The sequence below is a fragment of the Sorex araneus genome, chromosome 7 (genome assembly GCF_027595985.1).
Source record: "Sorex araneus isolate mSorAra2 chromosome 7, mSorAra2.pri, whole genome shotgun sequence".
NCBI lineage: Eukaryota > Metazoa > Chordata > Mammalia > Eulipotyphla > Soricidae > Sorex > Sorex araneus.
This window is the reverse complement of record NC_073308.1, coordinates 58,628,648-58,645,565: the sequence shown is the minus strand read 5'-3', so window position 1 is coordinate 58,645,565 and position 16,918 is coordinate 58,628,648. Positions and strand designations below refer to the sequence as shown.

The following is a 16,918-nucleotide window of genomic DNA, read 5'->3' as shown; positions in this document are numbered from 1 at the left end:
TAAAACATTCCATTCCACATTATTTATCCACTCAGACACCATGAATCTAATCTATGCATTATCTAACTATTATCATCATTGCCTCATGCATTTCCCATCTTTTACAATTCCCACCAGCATTCCCTTGAATGTACTTAAAGTGGAATATATAGAACAAAAAATTGGGATATTTCAATTTTGGCATCCAACTTCTTAACCAGAATTGTAGTACATAGGCACAGCATGAAAAAAGACCAGTAAATTGTTTTAAAATAGGTGGTTAGGTAAAATGTTTTCTGTTTTGATGAAAGATCATATAAGTAGAGGTTGGAAACTGTATCACCAAAAGTCATAAGATAAAATACTACCACTTAAAGAAAAAGGATATGGGTTACTGATCATCCTCTTCAAATCAACCTTCTCTTTGCAGTAAGGACAAGTCTGCTTTTTACCCACAATACACCATCCTCGGATGCAGAATTCATGAAAGCTGAAGCATCTTGTTAGGGAAGTTTCTAGAACTTAAAGGGCAACATCTGCATCACGATGATTGAAGGAAATGACTGCCAGTGTAGGAGATTGAGGTGGAGGGTGGGAATGGAACCCCCAAAGAGTGAGCTTGGACACAGAGAAATTTAACTAAGGAATTTACTAAACAATTTGGTCTTGCACATTTTTTTCCTGGCCTCACTTGACTCTCATATGAATTAAACCAGATTGTACCTGCCGTACTATCTCTCTGGCCCCTTGGATTTTGGGGGTACACATGGCAGTGCTCAGCACTTATCCCTGGCTCTGGGCTCAGGTATCACTCCTGCCAGTAATTAGGGGACAGTATGGGGTGTGGAGGATTGAACCAGGTTAGCCACATTCAATGCAAGTACCTTGCATGTAGTACTATTTCTCTGACCCTGAGAATCAGTTTTTTAAAAAATATTTTAATTATTTTGGTTTAGGGACCATACCCGGTAGTACTTCTGAGGGCCACTCCTGGCACTGATCAGGAGACTTTGTGGCCCTGAGAACATCAGATCAAACGTGGGTTCTTTGTATGCCAAGCGTACTTTGCATGTGCTTAGCCTGTTGAGTTATCTCTCTCACCCAAACCAGTTATTTTAAATACAACATAAGTCTAATAAACTGCTGAAAATCTAGGCATTTACAAATCATCCCCCAGTCAAAAAAAGTTTGGTTCTTTGTCCCCAAGGTTGGGGTGAACCCTGTAAAAAGCACCAGTACCCTGCTCTTCTTAGCACACATCACACAGAGGCATGCCTTTCTGCCCAGCTCCGTGTCACTCCTGGGCCATATGTTACTTCACTGGGACATCTCACTCATTTATCATGGTCTCTGCACCTTATGTGGTCTCTAAGTGCCTTTTCATTGGAAAAATATTTGAGGGAACTCAAAACTGATTACTTTGCAAATAAATTTGTAGATTTGGAGGGAAATTATTAACTCTAATGAGTTCTAGCTTATCACTTTATTTACTTCCATGCTCATGATTCCAACATGATTTCTGGGGTAAGATCTCAATGTTCATACACTGGTGAACAGCAGGGATGTGCAGCTCCCATCACCAAAGATGGGGTATCATGAAGGTGCAGACACGATCAGGCACCCCATATGATTCCTCGTCGTTAGATCTCTGTGCAACTAGGAGTTTCCATTGGTTGGAGACTATAATATCACTGTATCACTGTCATCCCATTGATCATCGATTTGCTTGAGCGGGCGCCAGTAATGTCTCCATTCATCCTACCCCTGAGATTTTAGCAGCCTCTCTTTACTCGTCCTTCCCAATGGTGCCGCATTAGAGGCTCTTCAGGATCAGGGGAATAAGACCCATCATTGTTACTGTATTTGGCATATTAATACACCACTGGGAGCTTGACAGGCTCTCCCCCGTGCGGGCAGTAAACCCTCAGTAGCTTTCCACTTTCTCCAAGAGGGAGAACTAGGCTATCAGATGTCGAGTGGCCACATTGCGGCTGTGTGCTTCTGAGAGCTTGGTTTTATAGTCTCTAGATGTTGGCTGTTGATGGAATTACACAGCATCGGGGGCAGTTTCTGGGTGTAACTGCCTAGCTACTGGAAAATGGGGGATCTGGGTGGAAGAGGCCGATCCGAGCAGCCTTGGAGATCTGGGCCCCGCACACCTGGGTTCCTCTGCCAGTTCCTTCATGTGTGAGGCTTGTTAGAATGTGTGAAGAATGGCCTTGAGCAGAGCCCCAGCAGTTGAAGACCTCCAGAACCCAGCCACACAGCCATGCTCAAGGCCACTTTCCACACATTTGGAGGCTATAATATATAGTATATAATAATTATAATTATTTATAATAATTTTATATAAATATCATATAGCACTGTAGCACTGTCGTCCCGTTGTTCATCGATTTGCTCAAGCGGGCACCAGTAACGTCTCCATTGTGAGACTTGTTACCAGTTTTGGCATATTGAATGTGCCACTGGTATCTTACTAGGCTCTGCCCTGTGAGCAGGATACTCTCGGTAGTTTGCCAGGCTCTCCGAGAGATATGGAGGAATCGAACCCAGGACAGCCGCATTCAAGGCAAATGCCCTACCTGCTGTGCTATTGCTCCAGTCCTAAATATAATAAATATAATAATCTTATATTCTTGAAATGGGGGTCCTTTTGTGACAAACTTGAGTTGCCAAGACATGCCCAATTCTAAGAGAGATTTTGGACCCAACCTCTTTCTTCCTTCATTCAAAAGGATTGGCTGAGAGTCCTATCTTCTAGGTGGGTCTAGACTTCAAGGTCACTAAACATTACATTTCTTTTTTTTTTTTTTGCTTTTTGGGTCACACCCAGCGATGCTCAGGGGTTACTCCTGGCTTTGCACTCAGGAATTACTCCTGGCGGTGCTCAGGGGACCATATGGGATGCCGGAGATCGAACCCGGGTCGGCCGCATGCAAGGCAAATGCCCTACCCGCTGTGCTATTGCTCCGGCCCCTAAACATTACATTTCTTTAAAATTCTCTGTCATCTTCAAAATCTCAAAGTTGAAAAGCTGCCACTGAGACAGGTTTGCAGAGCCATATTCAGGTTAACCCTCTTCTGGTTAATATAACTTATACTTACCCATGACTCATACTAAAAGGAGCCATTCATAATACTCCGTCAAAGCAAATTGAAAGGCGACTACATTTTGGATTACATAGACACTCACATCCAGCAACTCCAAAGGGCTTAGAGAAAAAATATTTCCATTTATAAGTGGCAGAAGGGGCTCTGTTCCAACCTTTGAGAAGTAAATCATATCAAAAACTAGAGCCAGACATGAAAAATTTCCACTAAGAATGATAGATTTAGGGAAAGGTATCATAAAACCACTGAAGAATTCCATGTGGGCTATCTTTGGGTTTCTTCCTTTAAAGTGTTAAGGTTTAAATGCTGAAGCAAATGCTCCTATTACATTTCAGACACATTTGGTCCAGTCTTTCACCATCCAGATTGTATAAAGGGCCGCTATCCAGATTAAACAGAATTGAATCATTGCTGCTGCATATTGAGGGTATTACTAATGGAGTTAGCTGGTAAAAGGCAGATAGATGGCTTACACCGTTGGCAAGACCACATCTTTGAAACAACTGGACATATAGCAATATTATAAAATTGATATTTTATTGTATAGGTGTATGGTGACTCTTTTGGACTTAGAATACAGATGATTGGCCAACTCAAGGACAACTTGGGTGCCTAAGAGTATTGTGTTAGGTAGCACAGCTTGCTTCTCTCATCACTCTTGATCCCAGCAACTTGGCACTAATGGAGGAGTTCCTTAATATGTTGGAGCATTGATGCTGGCCCTGCAATTTGTGTTAAGCCACATTTAAGTGTGAGCCACTGGTGGTGCACACCAGTGTCAATGTATTTTAAAGGTTTCTGGAGTAGATGGGTGATTACTGGTTTCCAGGTCTGTGCTTGCCTGGTCCCTTATACCTAACCCCCACACTCAGTAGATGGTCACTTGGGGCCAGAACCCATAGGAGGGGAGGCTGGTTTATGAACCATCTGCTAGTTCAAGTTTTGATCTTCACTTTGATAGTTTTTATCTCTACTTTTATCATCTAAAGGGTCCTGCTGTCTAAGGGGCCTTGTCTTCTTTGCAAACCCAAATCAGAGAGTTGATTCTCCTCACTTCCGTACTGACACGAGGGGATTCCTAGAATTACTTCTAGGTCAAGCATGCTTTGTTCTTCTTAGTGACTGGAAAGTCAGACACGGGACCCATCTGAGAGCCCAGATCTTCCCCGAATTGGAAACATTTTCTTTCCAAGCTCCATACTGTCTGCTCACTAATGACCAGCTTCCTCTAGGCAGCCCCAAGCCTACAACCTCCCTATTCAAGTGGTAGTGGCATGAAAGTTTCGTGTGTGTGTGTGTGTGTGTGTGTGTGTGTGTGTGTGTGTGTGTGAGGGAGGGTGGCTCATATACAGGGATGCTCGGGAACTACTCCCTTCTCAGTGTTTGAGGGCTGACTGTCGTCAGGGGACCACACAGTGGTGGAAATCAAATTCAGGGATTATGAATGCAAAATGCATGCATGCTCCATCCTGGAAAGGGGCTGGTGAGCCCACCACCTGCCCAAACAAAGCCCCCGTAGCTGAAAACATCCAGAACCCAATTGCTGCCATCCTCATTGTTGATTTCCACAGAATCTGGACTAGCCTCACGCATGAGAATGAATCTACTGAAAAGATCAGGCATGCGGGTTTTGTGACTGAAATCTCCAGGCCCTCATGGAGTTGGGGATGAGTGACCTCTCCCCATTTCCCTGTTCAGTCATGCCCACAAACTGCCTCTGGTGCCACATAAGCTCATTAAAAGGCCATGATCTAGAGACTCACAAATAAATCTCAGAGAGAGTAACAAGCTGCAGAGATGCCTCTGGACCACAAATCACCATCCAATTAAAAATTTAACTCCAGGGACTGGAGTGATAGCACAGCGGGTAGGGCGTTTGCCTTGCATGCGGCAGACCCGGGTTCGATTTCCAGCATCCCATATGGTCCCCTGAGTAACTCCAGGAATTATTCCTGAGTGCAAAGCCAGGAGTAATCCCTGAGCATTGCCGGGTGTGACCCAAAAAGCAAAAAAAAAAAAAAAAAAAAAAAAAAATTTAACTCCAGCGGTATCACCCTATTTAAAATTTTAGAATTCCTGGAGCACATGGCCACATTTGCAGCCACACGACCTCTCATAATTCAACACCACTGATGTACCCGGAGTAGCACACCACATTGGATGTGGTGTGAAGTAGAAGGCAACCAATCTTGATAATATATGTGTGTGTGTGTGTGTGTATGAATATCTCACAAGTCTCAACCATAACAATATGTTAGCAATCTCTTATGCAAGGGCATAATGGCTTCAGGGTGAGATACAACAATCTTCACACACTTTCCTCTAAAGAAATCTTTTGGGATCATTTTTAGCAGATCAGTCACAATAAACAATACAAAATAAACTATTTAGGACTTGCTTTTAGGGCAGGCTTGGGTGGTGGTGGGAAAATTTGAAAAAATGGTGGTGGGATTGGTGTTGGAATATTGAATGTAATAAATTATTGTGAACAACTTTATAAAAACAAAATAAAATTTAAATAAAAAAAAGTGCTCCAGCATGCAGCTGATTTGGGTTCAATTGCTGCACACCATATGGTCCCCTATGCACTGCCAGGAGTGATTTCTGAGTGCAGAGCCAGGAGTAAGACCTGAGCACTGCCAGATGTGGCACCAAAACAACAACAACAAAACAAAATAAGATATATCCCCCACGTGTTTCAGCTCTTAGGACTATCTTTCCACTCCAAGATTCCTTTTGGGGGGTGGCTGGCGATGTTTGGGCCACATCTAGTTGTGCACAGGGCTTAATCCTTGCTCTGTACTCATGAATCACTCCTAGTGATATGACATATCATATGTCATATGTCATACATATGGCCTGGGGCCATATGTAGAGTTTGTGTTTGAGGCCAGCTGTGTACAAGGTAAGTGGTCTAACCCCTCTAGTAATTCTCTAGCCCTCAATTCCTTTTAAAGGGAAGAGCTGGAAAACATCAGTCTGTGCTCAGGGATCACTCCCGGAGGTGCTCAGGGTACCATAAACAGTGCCAGGGAACAAACTGAAGTCATAATATGCAAGGCAAGTGCTTAAATCCATGTACTAGCTCTCCAGCTCTCAAGTTTTTCCCTTCTGTGAGAAGGGGATCATTGGAGGGGAAGGAAGCTCAATTTAATTAAGAGTTCCTATTTAGAAAGGATGATAAGGAAGTCTCAGAGAAAGACAGAAGAGGAACGGCCTAGGGTGTGGAGATGGAGCTAAACCAGCAGAGACAGAGAGAAGAGGGGGCAGGGAGGAAGCAGGTTCCTAGCCAGTCTTCCCCGACTTGCCATCTCTTGAGTCCAACATGGATTATTTAAAGATTGCCCCTCACCAGTGGCTTGATAAAGCCCCAGTGGTTTCTGGTGCAAAGGATACACGTGGTTGCAGGAGAGCTGGTAGGTGTTCTCAATGAGCCCCTCTTCCTCCAGCTCCACAATGATCTCCTGCCCGCAGACGGCACAGATATTATCTGACAGGCTCCTGGTGGGAATCCCGCTGACACTGTAGAACTGTTGGGAGAGGCACAGGGCACCGTGGGAAAAGAGAGCTAAGTCATTCCAGGAGGCGGGACTTACAGCGGGCTTTGGGGTAGGTGGCTGGGTTAGAACTTGAAACACTTTCTAAGGAATGATGCGACAGGGGCGCTCAGGATGCCAGACCCGCAATGGCTCCAAGGCACATTGCAAATCATAACTTCGGGTTCACTCTCTGCTGTGATGGATTCTACTGGGAAGCAGTGTTATTCAGAGCTGTATTTCATTCACACAGGAAACTTTCTATTTCTTATTTCCTCCTTCCTTCCTCCTCCTACTCTTCTTCCTCCTCCTTCTCTTCTTCCTTTCCTTCCTCTTCTTACCCTTCTTCTTTTTCTTCCTCCTCAGCTGCAGTCCAACCTTTCCACACTTGAGGTCGAAGTCGGCCAGGATTTGTGCCACTTGGCTAATGTTTGGTGTTATTAGAATAATATCATCAGCGAAGCGGAGGTGTAGTTCCCAACCATCTATCTTCACTCCCATTCCTTCCCATTCCAGTTGTTGCATGATGCTCTTGAGGGTGGCACTGAAAACTTTTGGTAAAATGGTATCACCCTGCCAAATCCCTCTCTTTACATCAATGATCACTTGTGAATGGTGAGATCCTGGTGGTGAATCCATAATGTAGCTCGAGAAGGATCTTGATATACTGAGTTTGAACACTCTCTTTGGCTAGGACTTCAATGACTGCTTCAGTCTCAACAGAATCAAAGACCTTCTTTAAATCGATGAACATTAGACAGAGCAGCATCTTGAACTCTCCAGAAACTTCAATGAGCTTGGTCACTGTGTGGATACGGTCTATTGTGGTGAATCCTTTTCAGAATCCAGCTTACTCTCATGGTTGTCCTTCATCTAGTGTTCTGCCTATTCTATTCAGGATGACTCGAGTGAACAACTTGTAGATGATGGACAACAGGCAGATTGGCCGATAGTTGCCAATGTCATGGATGTCTCCCTTCTTGTACGATAGAACAGTCCTGCTGGTTTTCCATTGGGACAGAACCTTGCATACAGACAGGTATTGTGTGAAGAGCCGAGCCAGTGTATTGACAAATACTGGCAGCAGATTCTTCAGGTGTTCGGGTCTGACCTTGTTTGGACCGGGTGTTGTACGTGTTGTTACCGATGAAATGGCGTGTCAGATTTCGGAAGGGAGGACATTGGGAACGACATATCCATCCTGCGGAATTTGATATGTGGACAGGTGAAGCTGGCTGTCAAAGAGATCTGAGTAGAAGTTGTGAATAATCCTCTCCATTGCCCTTCTGGAAGATGTGATAGATCAATCAGGACGTCGGAGAGCAATCATCTTGGTCTTGTAGTTGGTGAAAGACAGGCACATTGCGAATACTTTTCCTGGCTCCTGCCACATCGGCCAACACTGCTGCTCTTCTCTCTTTGAGGTCTTCCTTTATCGCTTCTCTGGACAGCTTTGTGAGTTCAGACGTTAGCTTGTGATTGCCTGAAGCTCCTGCCAAACCACGTTGGTGAATGAGCTCGAGAGTTTCTAAGGACAGGTGTCTGTTTGTGGCTTTCCCACTCTTGGCATTCCTTGCTCAGTCATGGAGGTGCTGAACCAGTCGATCATATTCCTCATCGATGTTGTCAATTAAGGCATCTTCCCACGTTGCTGCAATAGTGCCAAAGAGCTCCCAGCTGGTGGTCATTCTGGGAGTTCTCTTCTTAAACTTAAACTCTGCAGTCCTTTCTCCCCGCTCTGTGAAGTAGAATTTTGCATGAAGGAGACGGTGGTCTGATCCCATTTGGAATTTTGGGACAACAGTGACATCGGTCAGGCAAAACCTTCGATTGAATATGATTTGGTCAATTTCGTTGTGGTACTGTCCACCAGGAGACTCCCAGGTCCAATGTTTAGATTCGACCTTCTGGAACTGTGAGTTACCATGGATGGTCTTGGTCGACATGATGAACTCAGACAGTTTCTCACCCTGTTCATTCTATTCTAGGCCGTGGGTTCCAATGTGGAGTTCTTCGGGCGACCTTCCCGGTCCTACCTTGGCATTAAAATCACTGACAATGATCTTGAGGAAGGTGTAGTCTTCTTTATAGAACTTCTCTAGCTCCATGTAGAACTTATCAATTTCTTCTTTGAATTGATCAAGACAATTAGCGTGTGTGTGTGTGTATGTGCATGTGTGTGTGTGTGTGTGTGTGTGTGTGTGTGTGTGTGTGTGTGTGTGTATGAGACCTCCCAAGTGGTGCTCAGTGGGCGTGGGCCTGTCCAGTGACTCCACCAATCTTCCAGCGGTTCAATGTGAGGGCCAGAGGCTACTGCATTGTGCACTGTGTGGGCCCCGTGGTGCTAGCCATAACCGGGGCCAGCCAGGATGGTGCTTAGGGGCCTCCAAGGTTGCACCTGGTGATGCTGGAGGTCGGCGGGGTGCAGGGATTGAACTGGGGTCAGTTTTATATGACTATCCCCTATATGATCACTCTTGCCCCCTGACCAATACAATTCGTGATACGAGGAGAATTCAGGGAGCAACTGGTCTGGAAAAATCAAAAACACTTCCTCTTGCCCACACGGGACCACTCCTTCCTGTGTCCAGTGGTTCCTGGCACCCATGGAGCACTTACCCCTATGGTGGAAGCCATGTAATCCGAGCAGATCTCGGCAAAGTCTCTCCCCATGACGCCATAGTACAGGCCGTAGAACAATGACACGATGCCAAAGTCCATGGAATCTCGAGCCCGGATTCTGCTGGGACAAGAGTGTCAGGAAATCAGAACTCCCCAAGGCAGAGGGAGAACATGAAGGATCTCATATCCTGCCCCAGTACCTAACAGAGCTTATGGAGTATCCCCCCATTTACTTTTTTTTTTTTTTTTTTTTTTTGCTTTTTGGGTCACACCTGGCAATGCACAGGGGTCATTCCTGGCTCATGCACTCAGGAATTACCCCTGGCGGTGCTCAGGGGACAATATGGGATGCTGGGATTCGAACCCGGGTCGGCCGTGTGCAAGGCAAACACCCTACCTGCTGTGCTATCACTCCAGCCCCCCCATTTACTTTTTATATGACTATGAAAGGGTGAAAAATTCTCTAAATTTCCATTTGACCACACGCACAAAGTCTTTGCCATTATTTTCAGTTTGGGGTCACGACTGTGTTTAAGGCTTGTTCTTAGCTCCGTGCAGGATCACTCCTGCCTGTCCTTGGGGACCATTTGTGGAGCCAGGGATTAAGCCCAGTTAGGTCACGTGCAAGCCACGTGCCTGACCCTCCAGACTATCTCTCCAGCCCCAAAAAGTCTGTCTTGAGGGTCTTGAAACACTTTTTAGGACTCATAAGTAACTTCACTTAGACCAAGTTCTCAAGCTTCACTGTACAGAGAGACACACAAAAAGCTCATAAAAATATCCCTGAGTTGTTTCCAGACAAGGTTTTAGAAGCTCTTGAACCCAAGGTGCAGCGGACAGCAGGGTGGGGGACTCCATGGGGGAATCAAGAGCCTCTTGGGTGGAGAGAAAGAGGAATCTCAGCTGGAAATAGAGGCGAAAGTCACCTGGAGCGGGTATGAACACTTCCCTGAAGTGGACACCTCATATGACACACCCTATCCATACTCTGAGAGTTCTGCACCACATTTGGTAGGGTTCAAAGTAGAAAGCAGCCAATCTTTAGAGAAAAATATATTTTTTACATATATATGTATATATATATACATATATATATACACACACACATATATATATATAAAAGCATATGAAAACCAGTAACAATGATGGGTCTCATTCCCCTGACCCTGAAAGAGCCTCCAATGTGGCACTGTTGGGAAGGATGAGTAAAGAGAGGCTTCTAAAATCTCAGGGCTAGGACGAATGGAGATGTTACTGAGACCACTCGAGAAAATTGATGATCAACGGGATGATGATGATGATGACGATATATAAAAGCACACAAGGCTCAACCTTTAACAACATATTAGTGATCTCTTATAGAAGGGCTTAATGGCCCCTGGGTGAAATACAACAATCTTCACACTCTTCCCTCTAAGGATACTTTTTTGTAGCATTTTCAGCAGTTTTTCATAACAAACAATAAAAAATATAAATATACTACTTTGGTTCCCCTTTGGGGCAGGGATTGGGGTTTGGGATGGAAACATCCAAAATATGGTGGTGGGAAGGTGTAATGGTGGTGGGATTGGTGTTTGAGTATTAAATGTAAGAAAATATTGTGAACTTCTTTATAAAATAAAAATATTAAAAAAAAAGAACTGTAATCTGCTGGGTGTCCGTGGGCTGGGGTTGCCAGGGTGTGTATTTCCAGGTGATGAGTCCAGAAATCATCCCCTTATTGGGGCCGAGAATCCTTGCTCTCCAGCTCAGGCTTACAGGCAGCCTTCAAGGAATCAATCTTGTCGGACAAAAATATTTGAATTAGCTATGATCCTATCTGCTTTACATTTGACAAAATGGACATCTAGACAAAAAGGATTTGCTTAGAATGGCCATTGGCACAAACTAAAAGCAGGGACCAAGCTCTGATGTTGAAGTCCCCGGACACCAGGCAGATTCTGCCCCGCCCTCCCCCCCAAGGTTAGATTTTATCAAACACTCTAGGGCTCTTTAGGGAAAATATCTCTTGTTTGGGAGGCCCCTCCCCCAAACAGTGCTGGGAGGCTGCAGAGGTGACCTGGCAGTGCTTGGGGGACCCCGTGCTGGGGACCAGGGCCTGCTGCGTGCAGAGTACGAGCTTAATCCCTGTACAGTTTCTCTAGCCCCAAGGAAGAGGTGTCTTTAAAAGTGGATTTAGGGGCTGGAGCGATAGCACAGTGGGTAGGGCATTTGCCTTGCACGCAGCCAACCCGGGTTCGATTCGCAGCATCCCATATGGTCCCCTGAGCACCGCCAGGGCTAATTCCTGAGTGCAGAGCCAGGAGTGACCCCTGTGCATTGCCGGGTGTGACCCAAAAATCAAAAATAAATAAATAAATAAATAATAAAAAATAAGAAAAAAAGTGGATTTAGGGGCCATATTGTTAGTACAGCAGGTCGGGTGCTTGTCTTGCACGAGACCCATCTGGATTCGATCCCCCACATTCAATATGGTCTCCCAAGCTTGCCAGCAGTGATTCCTGAATACAGAGCGCGGAGTAACCCCTGAGCATCGCCACGTGTTACCTAAAAACCTAAAAAAAATGAAAAATGGATTTAGGGTTGGAGATAGCACAAGGATGAAACTCCTGGCACAGCAAGACACAGACTGCTTGCAGTGTCTCCCTGCCCCGGAATATTAGGGAAAAAACTATAGAAGGGTAAAATAATTTCATCGACATCCCAAATACTATCATTTCTATACAGATAACATGACATTTACTTTCCACACAGACTTTGAAATTCAGTATGTGTTCCGCCTCCTATTTACAATGCTCAGTTCCCAATAGCCACCTGAGCCAGTGGCTACTGCTGTGGAGGCTCCACGTGGCTTAAGGAAAGCAGATACAAAAAATATATTAGTTGGAAATGCTCACTCTGGACAAGAACTGAGTGTTGAAAGTAGAGAAAGGGATATAGATGATAACCTTTCAATACTCGCATTGCAAACCATAATGCCTAAAATGAGAAGAGAGAGAGAGAGAGAGAGAAACAGAGAGAATGAGAGAGAAACAGAGAGAGAAACAGAGAGAAAAAAAAGAAAGAAAGAAGAAAGAGACAGAGAGACAGAGAGAAGAGCGGTGCTGCCTTAGAGCAGGCGGGGGTGGTGGGGTGGCATGGAGGGGTGGGAGGGAAATTGGGGATACTTGTTGGCTCTGGGAAATTATACTGATGGAGGGCTGGTGTTAGAACATTGTGTGACTGAAACCCAATAATGAATAGCTTTGTAATGCTCTATTTCACAGTGATACAATAAAATAAAAAAATAAAATCTGTATCATAAGTTTTTTTTACAAAAGAAAAGAATTGAAACTTCATAACTTTTTCATCTTTTGTTTTTCAGTCCACAGCCAGTAATGTTTATGGGTTATCCCTGGCACTGAGCTCAAGGATCACCTTTTTTTTTTTTTTTTTTTTTTTTTTGCTTTTTTGGTCACAACTGGTGATGTACCAGGGTTACTCCTGGCTCTGTACTCAGGAGTTACTCCTGGAGGTGCTCGGGGGACCATATGGGATAATGGGAATGGAACCCAGGTCAGCCACATGCAAGGCAAAAGCCCTACTCACTGTGCTATCGCTCCAGCCCCCTCAAGGATCATTCTTAACGGTGCTCAGGGGTGTCAGGGATCAAACTAGGCATGATAGCACGCAAGGCAAGTGCCCAGCCTGCTGTACTATCTCTCTGGTCATGACATTTCAGAGTTTTATGGGAAGGAAATTTCTAGTTCAGTAAGAATAATTCTCTCATATATGGAGGCCAGTTGTTAATGATGATTTTTTTTTTATAAATGTGCAAATGGTGTTTAGATTCTCTATAAAACTTATGCTCGGAAAATACTCTTTGGGTGTTTTCTTTTTCTTTCCCTTCCCAATGACTAGACCAATAATAACTACTAAGCACAATGTTTACGTGGAAAGTTATAGGATCGAAGATGGCTTTGCACTGCAGAGAACTTGACTAGATAAGTGTTGCAAGCAAGGGCTTGGAGATACAACTGTCTTCATTGCAAATACTTACTTAAAAAGTAAGTTGAATCCACACATTGTAAACATGATGGCCAAGTAACCCATCACGCCAAAGGCATAGCTGAGTTTATAGATTAGGAGAAACCATTTGTAGACCAATCTAAGAAGTGAAGGAAGGGGAGAAAGAGAGAATGTGATATATTACAATACAGCATTTATCTAGTCCGAATCCTGCTATGTTATTTTTACTTCTAAATTTTATTAATTATGGAATATAATCTAATAATGCTCTGAGCTAAAGTCAGTGAAAAAGGAATTTTAATATAATTTCTAAAGCACAGGACTGTAGCGATAGCAGAGCGGGTAGGGCGTTTGCCTTGCACGCAGCCTGGCAAACTACAGAGAGTATCCCACCCACATGGCAGAGTCTGGCAAGCTACCCGTGGTGTATTCAATATGCCCAAAACAGTAACAAGTCTCACAATGGAGACATTACTGGTGCCCGCTTAAGCAAATCGATGAACAACGGGACGACAGTGCTACAGTGGTAAAGCACAATATAAAGAACTCCATATGCATGTGCACACATATGCAGACATTACAGTGTATTACATGACAAGTACTACAAGTATGTTGTTCCTCTTATGAAAATGGCCTTCACAAATCGTTGATTCTGTCTAGAAACTCTTTGGTCTCTCCCAACCTTCGCATTTCAAGGGAAAGTTGCTATTCATCTCCTCCACATTTTAGAGGGTGAAAACCAAACATTTAAATGGTTCATCATTAAAATATTTCACAGAAACTTAAGTTATCCTCCAATAAAAATTAAAAAATAATCCTTATCTTTTTGCCTTTTCTTTTTAAGTAAATAGATTTTATTTGGAGGGTTTCTGAAGGTGTGGGGAGAGAGTGAGAGAGGGGGAGAGAGAGAGAGAGAGAGAGAGAGAGAGAGAGAGAGAGAGAGAGAGAGAGAGAGAGGAATGCGCTCAAGAGAGAACATGGGCTTCTCCAAGGGTGGAAGCCCCTAGACGCATCTCAGCATTAGACAGGAAAGCATCATGAAAGTACACATCTCAAGAGGGGAGATGCGGGCAACACGTGCTCAGGCACCACATGTGCTTGACCACACGGGTGCAAGCAGCACACGGGCTTAGGCAGCATAGGCGCCTCTTTTTGCCTTTTCAGACTTTACAGTTTCTCTTCATCCCATCAGACTGGTCTGGATAGAATGGAATTCTAGTTCACGGAACAAAGAGCAAGCTAATGAGCACATGATGCGATTATAAATACTTTGGAAATGATCTGAAAATTCACAGAGATTGACAGTGATTTTTCAAATCAGCATTGGGATACTAAGGCCTCATTTTGTTTGTTTATTTGTTTTTTGGCTTTTTGGGTCACGCCTGACGATGCTGGGGGCTACTCCTTGCTCTGTATTTAGAAATTACTCCTGGTGGTGCTCGTGGGGGCCATATGGAATGTTGGAGATCGAACCTGGGTCAGCGCATGCAAGGCAAATGCCCTCTTTGCTGTACTATCACTCTGGCCCCTGCCTCATTTTTTTTTTCCTTTTTGGGTCACAGTGGCATTGCACAGGGGTTACTCCTGGCTCATGCACTCAGGAATTACTCCTGGTGGTGCTCGGGGTCCCATATGGGATGCTGGGAATCGAACCCGGGTCAGCTGCGTGCAAGGCAAATGCCCTACCCGCTGTGCTATCGCTCCAGCCCCTGCCTCATTTATTTTGAAAGTAATAAGTTGTTCGTGACTTAATATTAATCAGCTAGTTTCAAGTTGAAATACTCACTTCTAATGCTTGTTCTGCTTCAAGATGCGTGGCACACACTTTCTAGCAGAATAAAATTAACTCCTAAGCTGAAAGCAAGCATGCAAATAGTGCTCTGAGGAATGCTCACAACACTTTCACTTCTCTTTCTCCAGGCTTTACTAGCCAATAGAGCAAGTAATAACTCTCCCCTGTGTGTTGCATGACCAGTAAGGAATGAAGGTGAGTGAAGAGCACCTGATCTCCCAATACCCTGCTTCTGAAGGTTAAAAAAAAAAAAGCGCAGCACCCTCCTGCCTGCTCATGGAAATTAACTGTCATGTTACAAGATGAAAGGGATCTTGGGCCAGCAGAGGCGACCTACCGTGGAGTTCTCCCTGAGAGGGGCTTGCGTGTCGCTCTGAAGAGGATGTAGCTGGTGATAACCGAGAACATTCCCCACATAGACAGAAACCGCCACCAGTAGAGTTTGATGGTGAAATACAAAGGCACAACCCACATCTGCAGCAGCGTCACCAGCTGTCGGGAAACCAACAGAGAGTCAAGTTCGTGAGTAAATGACTCAGAGATCCTGGGGTTGTGAAGGTGGTGGGAGGGATGCTGGGATCATTGGTGGGGGAAATGGGCACTGGTGGAGGGATGGATACTTGACCATTGTATGACTGAACTGTAAGCACGGAATTTGTAAGTCTGTAACTGTACCTCACGGTCATTCACTAATAAAAATTTTTTTTTAAAAAAAGGAAGAATTTGACCCAGCTCTACATTTCTCCCTATATATGCTGAAGTCTTTAAAAATAAAATCCTAATTTTATGGAGGTATGTTTTGTGGCCCAGAATGTGGGGAGGGATGGGTGTTCCATCATTGTATGATTTAAACTCAAACATGAAAGCTTTGTAACTGTATCTCATGGTGATTCAATTAAAATAAGTAAATAAATAATTTTAAAATAAAAATAAATAAATAAATAAAACCCTAAGAATCAGTTGATTTTCAGTTCAAACTATCATGCTTCTTCATTTTATACTTCTGACGATAAAACAGACTATTTAATTTCATCATTGCATGGCAGAGCCTGGCAAGCTACCCATGGTGTACTGGATATGCCAAAAAACAGTAACAAAAATGGTCTTCATTCCCCTGATCCTGAAAGAGACCCCAATATACCATCGGGCTACACTAGCATGCGACAGGGACGAATGGAGATGTTACTGGAGCCCACTTGAGCAAATTGATGAACAACGAGATGACAGTGATACAGTGATTTAATTTCATCAACTTTGCAGACTTACAATCTATGATCATTGGAAACAATGATTTGGTTTAATTTTTATAAAACAAGTTTTCTCCCTGTGAATCTACCATCCATTTCTAGGAGATCTCAAATTATTCTCTCTTGGTGCAGGAATCTGTAATCAATACTGAAGAACAGTGGTCAAGTGTATGAACATGCTACTTTTTAAAAATAGGCCTTGGAGTTCAGAAATAAAAGGAAACTATCAAAAACTATGGTGCTAGGGCTGGAGCAATAGCACAGCGGGTAGGGCGTTTGCCTTGCACGCGGCTGACCCGGGTTTGATTCCCAGCATCCCATATGGTCCCCTGAGCACTGCCAGGAGTTTCCTGAGCACAGAACCAGGAGCAACCCCTGTGCATCGCTGGGTGTGATCCAAAAAGCAAAACAAACAAACAAACAAAAAAACTATGGTGCATTATGCATGTGGCTATTCAATTTGTTAGCTGTCTTTAACGTGTCTACCCAACACTCTATTTTATTGATATGTCAGGGGAAAGGTAAGAACTTTGCCTTAGGAATTCAACAGTTGCATGAGAAGTCAGTTTTGGGATAAGGATTACACTTCATTGCAGTTTCAAAGATACTCCAGAAGTTCC

At 44.0% G+C, this 16,918-nt stretch overlaps 2 protein-coding genes across 4 annotated transcripts in view; one reads left to right on the top strand and one right to left on the bottom strand.

Moving 5' to 3' along the window:
* Positions 1–15,521, top strand: part of TLR2 (toll like receptor 2) — a 30,053-nt gene extending 14,532 nt beyond the window's left edge. The window contains exon 2 of the transcript XR_008631090.1: positions 15,180–15,521. The gene's annotated coding sequence lies outside the window, so the exon portion shown is untranslated. The remainder of the gene's footprint in view (positions 1–15,179) is intronic.
* Positions 1–16,918, bottom strand: part of RNF175 (ring finger protein 175) — a 43,095-nt gene that overhangs the window by 6,783 nt on the left and 19,394 nt on the right. Inside the window, exons 4-8 of one of the 3 annotated variants that reach the window (XM_055144832.1) lie at positions 15,389–15,543; positions 13,291–13,398; positions 9,249–9,369; positions 6,490–6,623; positions 368–469 (exon numbers count right to left, since the gene is read on the bottom strand). In XM_055144832.1, the coding sequence (XP_055000807.1) occupies positions 368–469; positions 6,490–6,623; positions 9,249–9,369; positions 13,291–13,398; positions 15,389–15,543 (620 nt within the window). Of the gene's footprint in view, positions 1–367; positions 470–6,489; positions 6,624–9,248; positions 9,373–13,290; positions 13,399–15,388; positions 15,544–16,918 lie in introns of all 3 variants that reach the window. The other 2 variants (XM_055144829.1, XM_055144830.1) reach the window with 2 other exon arrangements.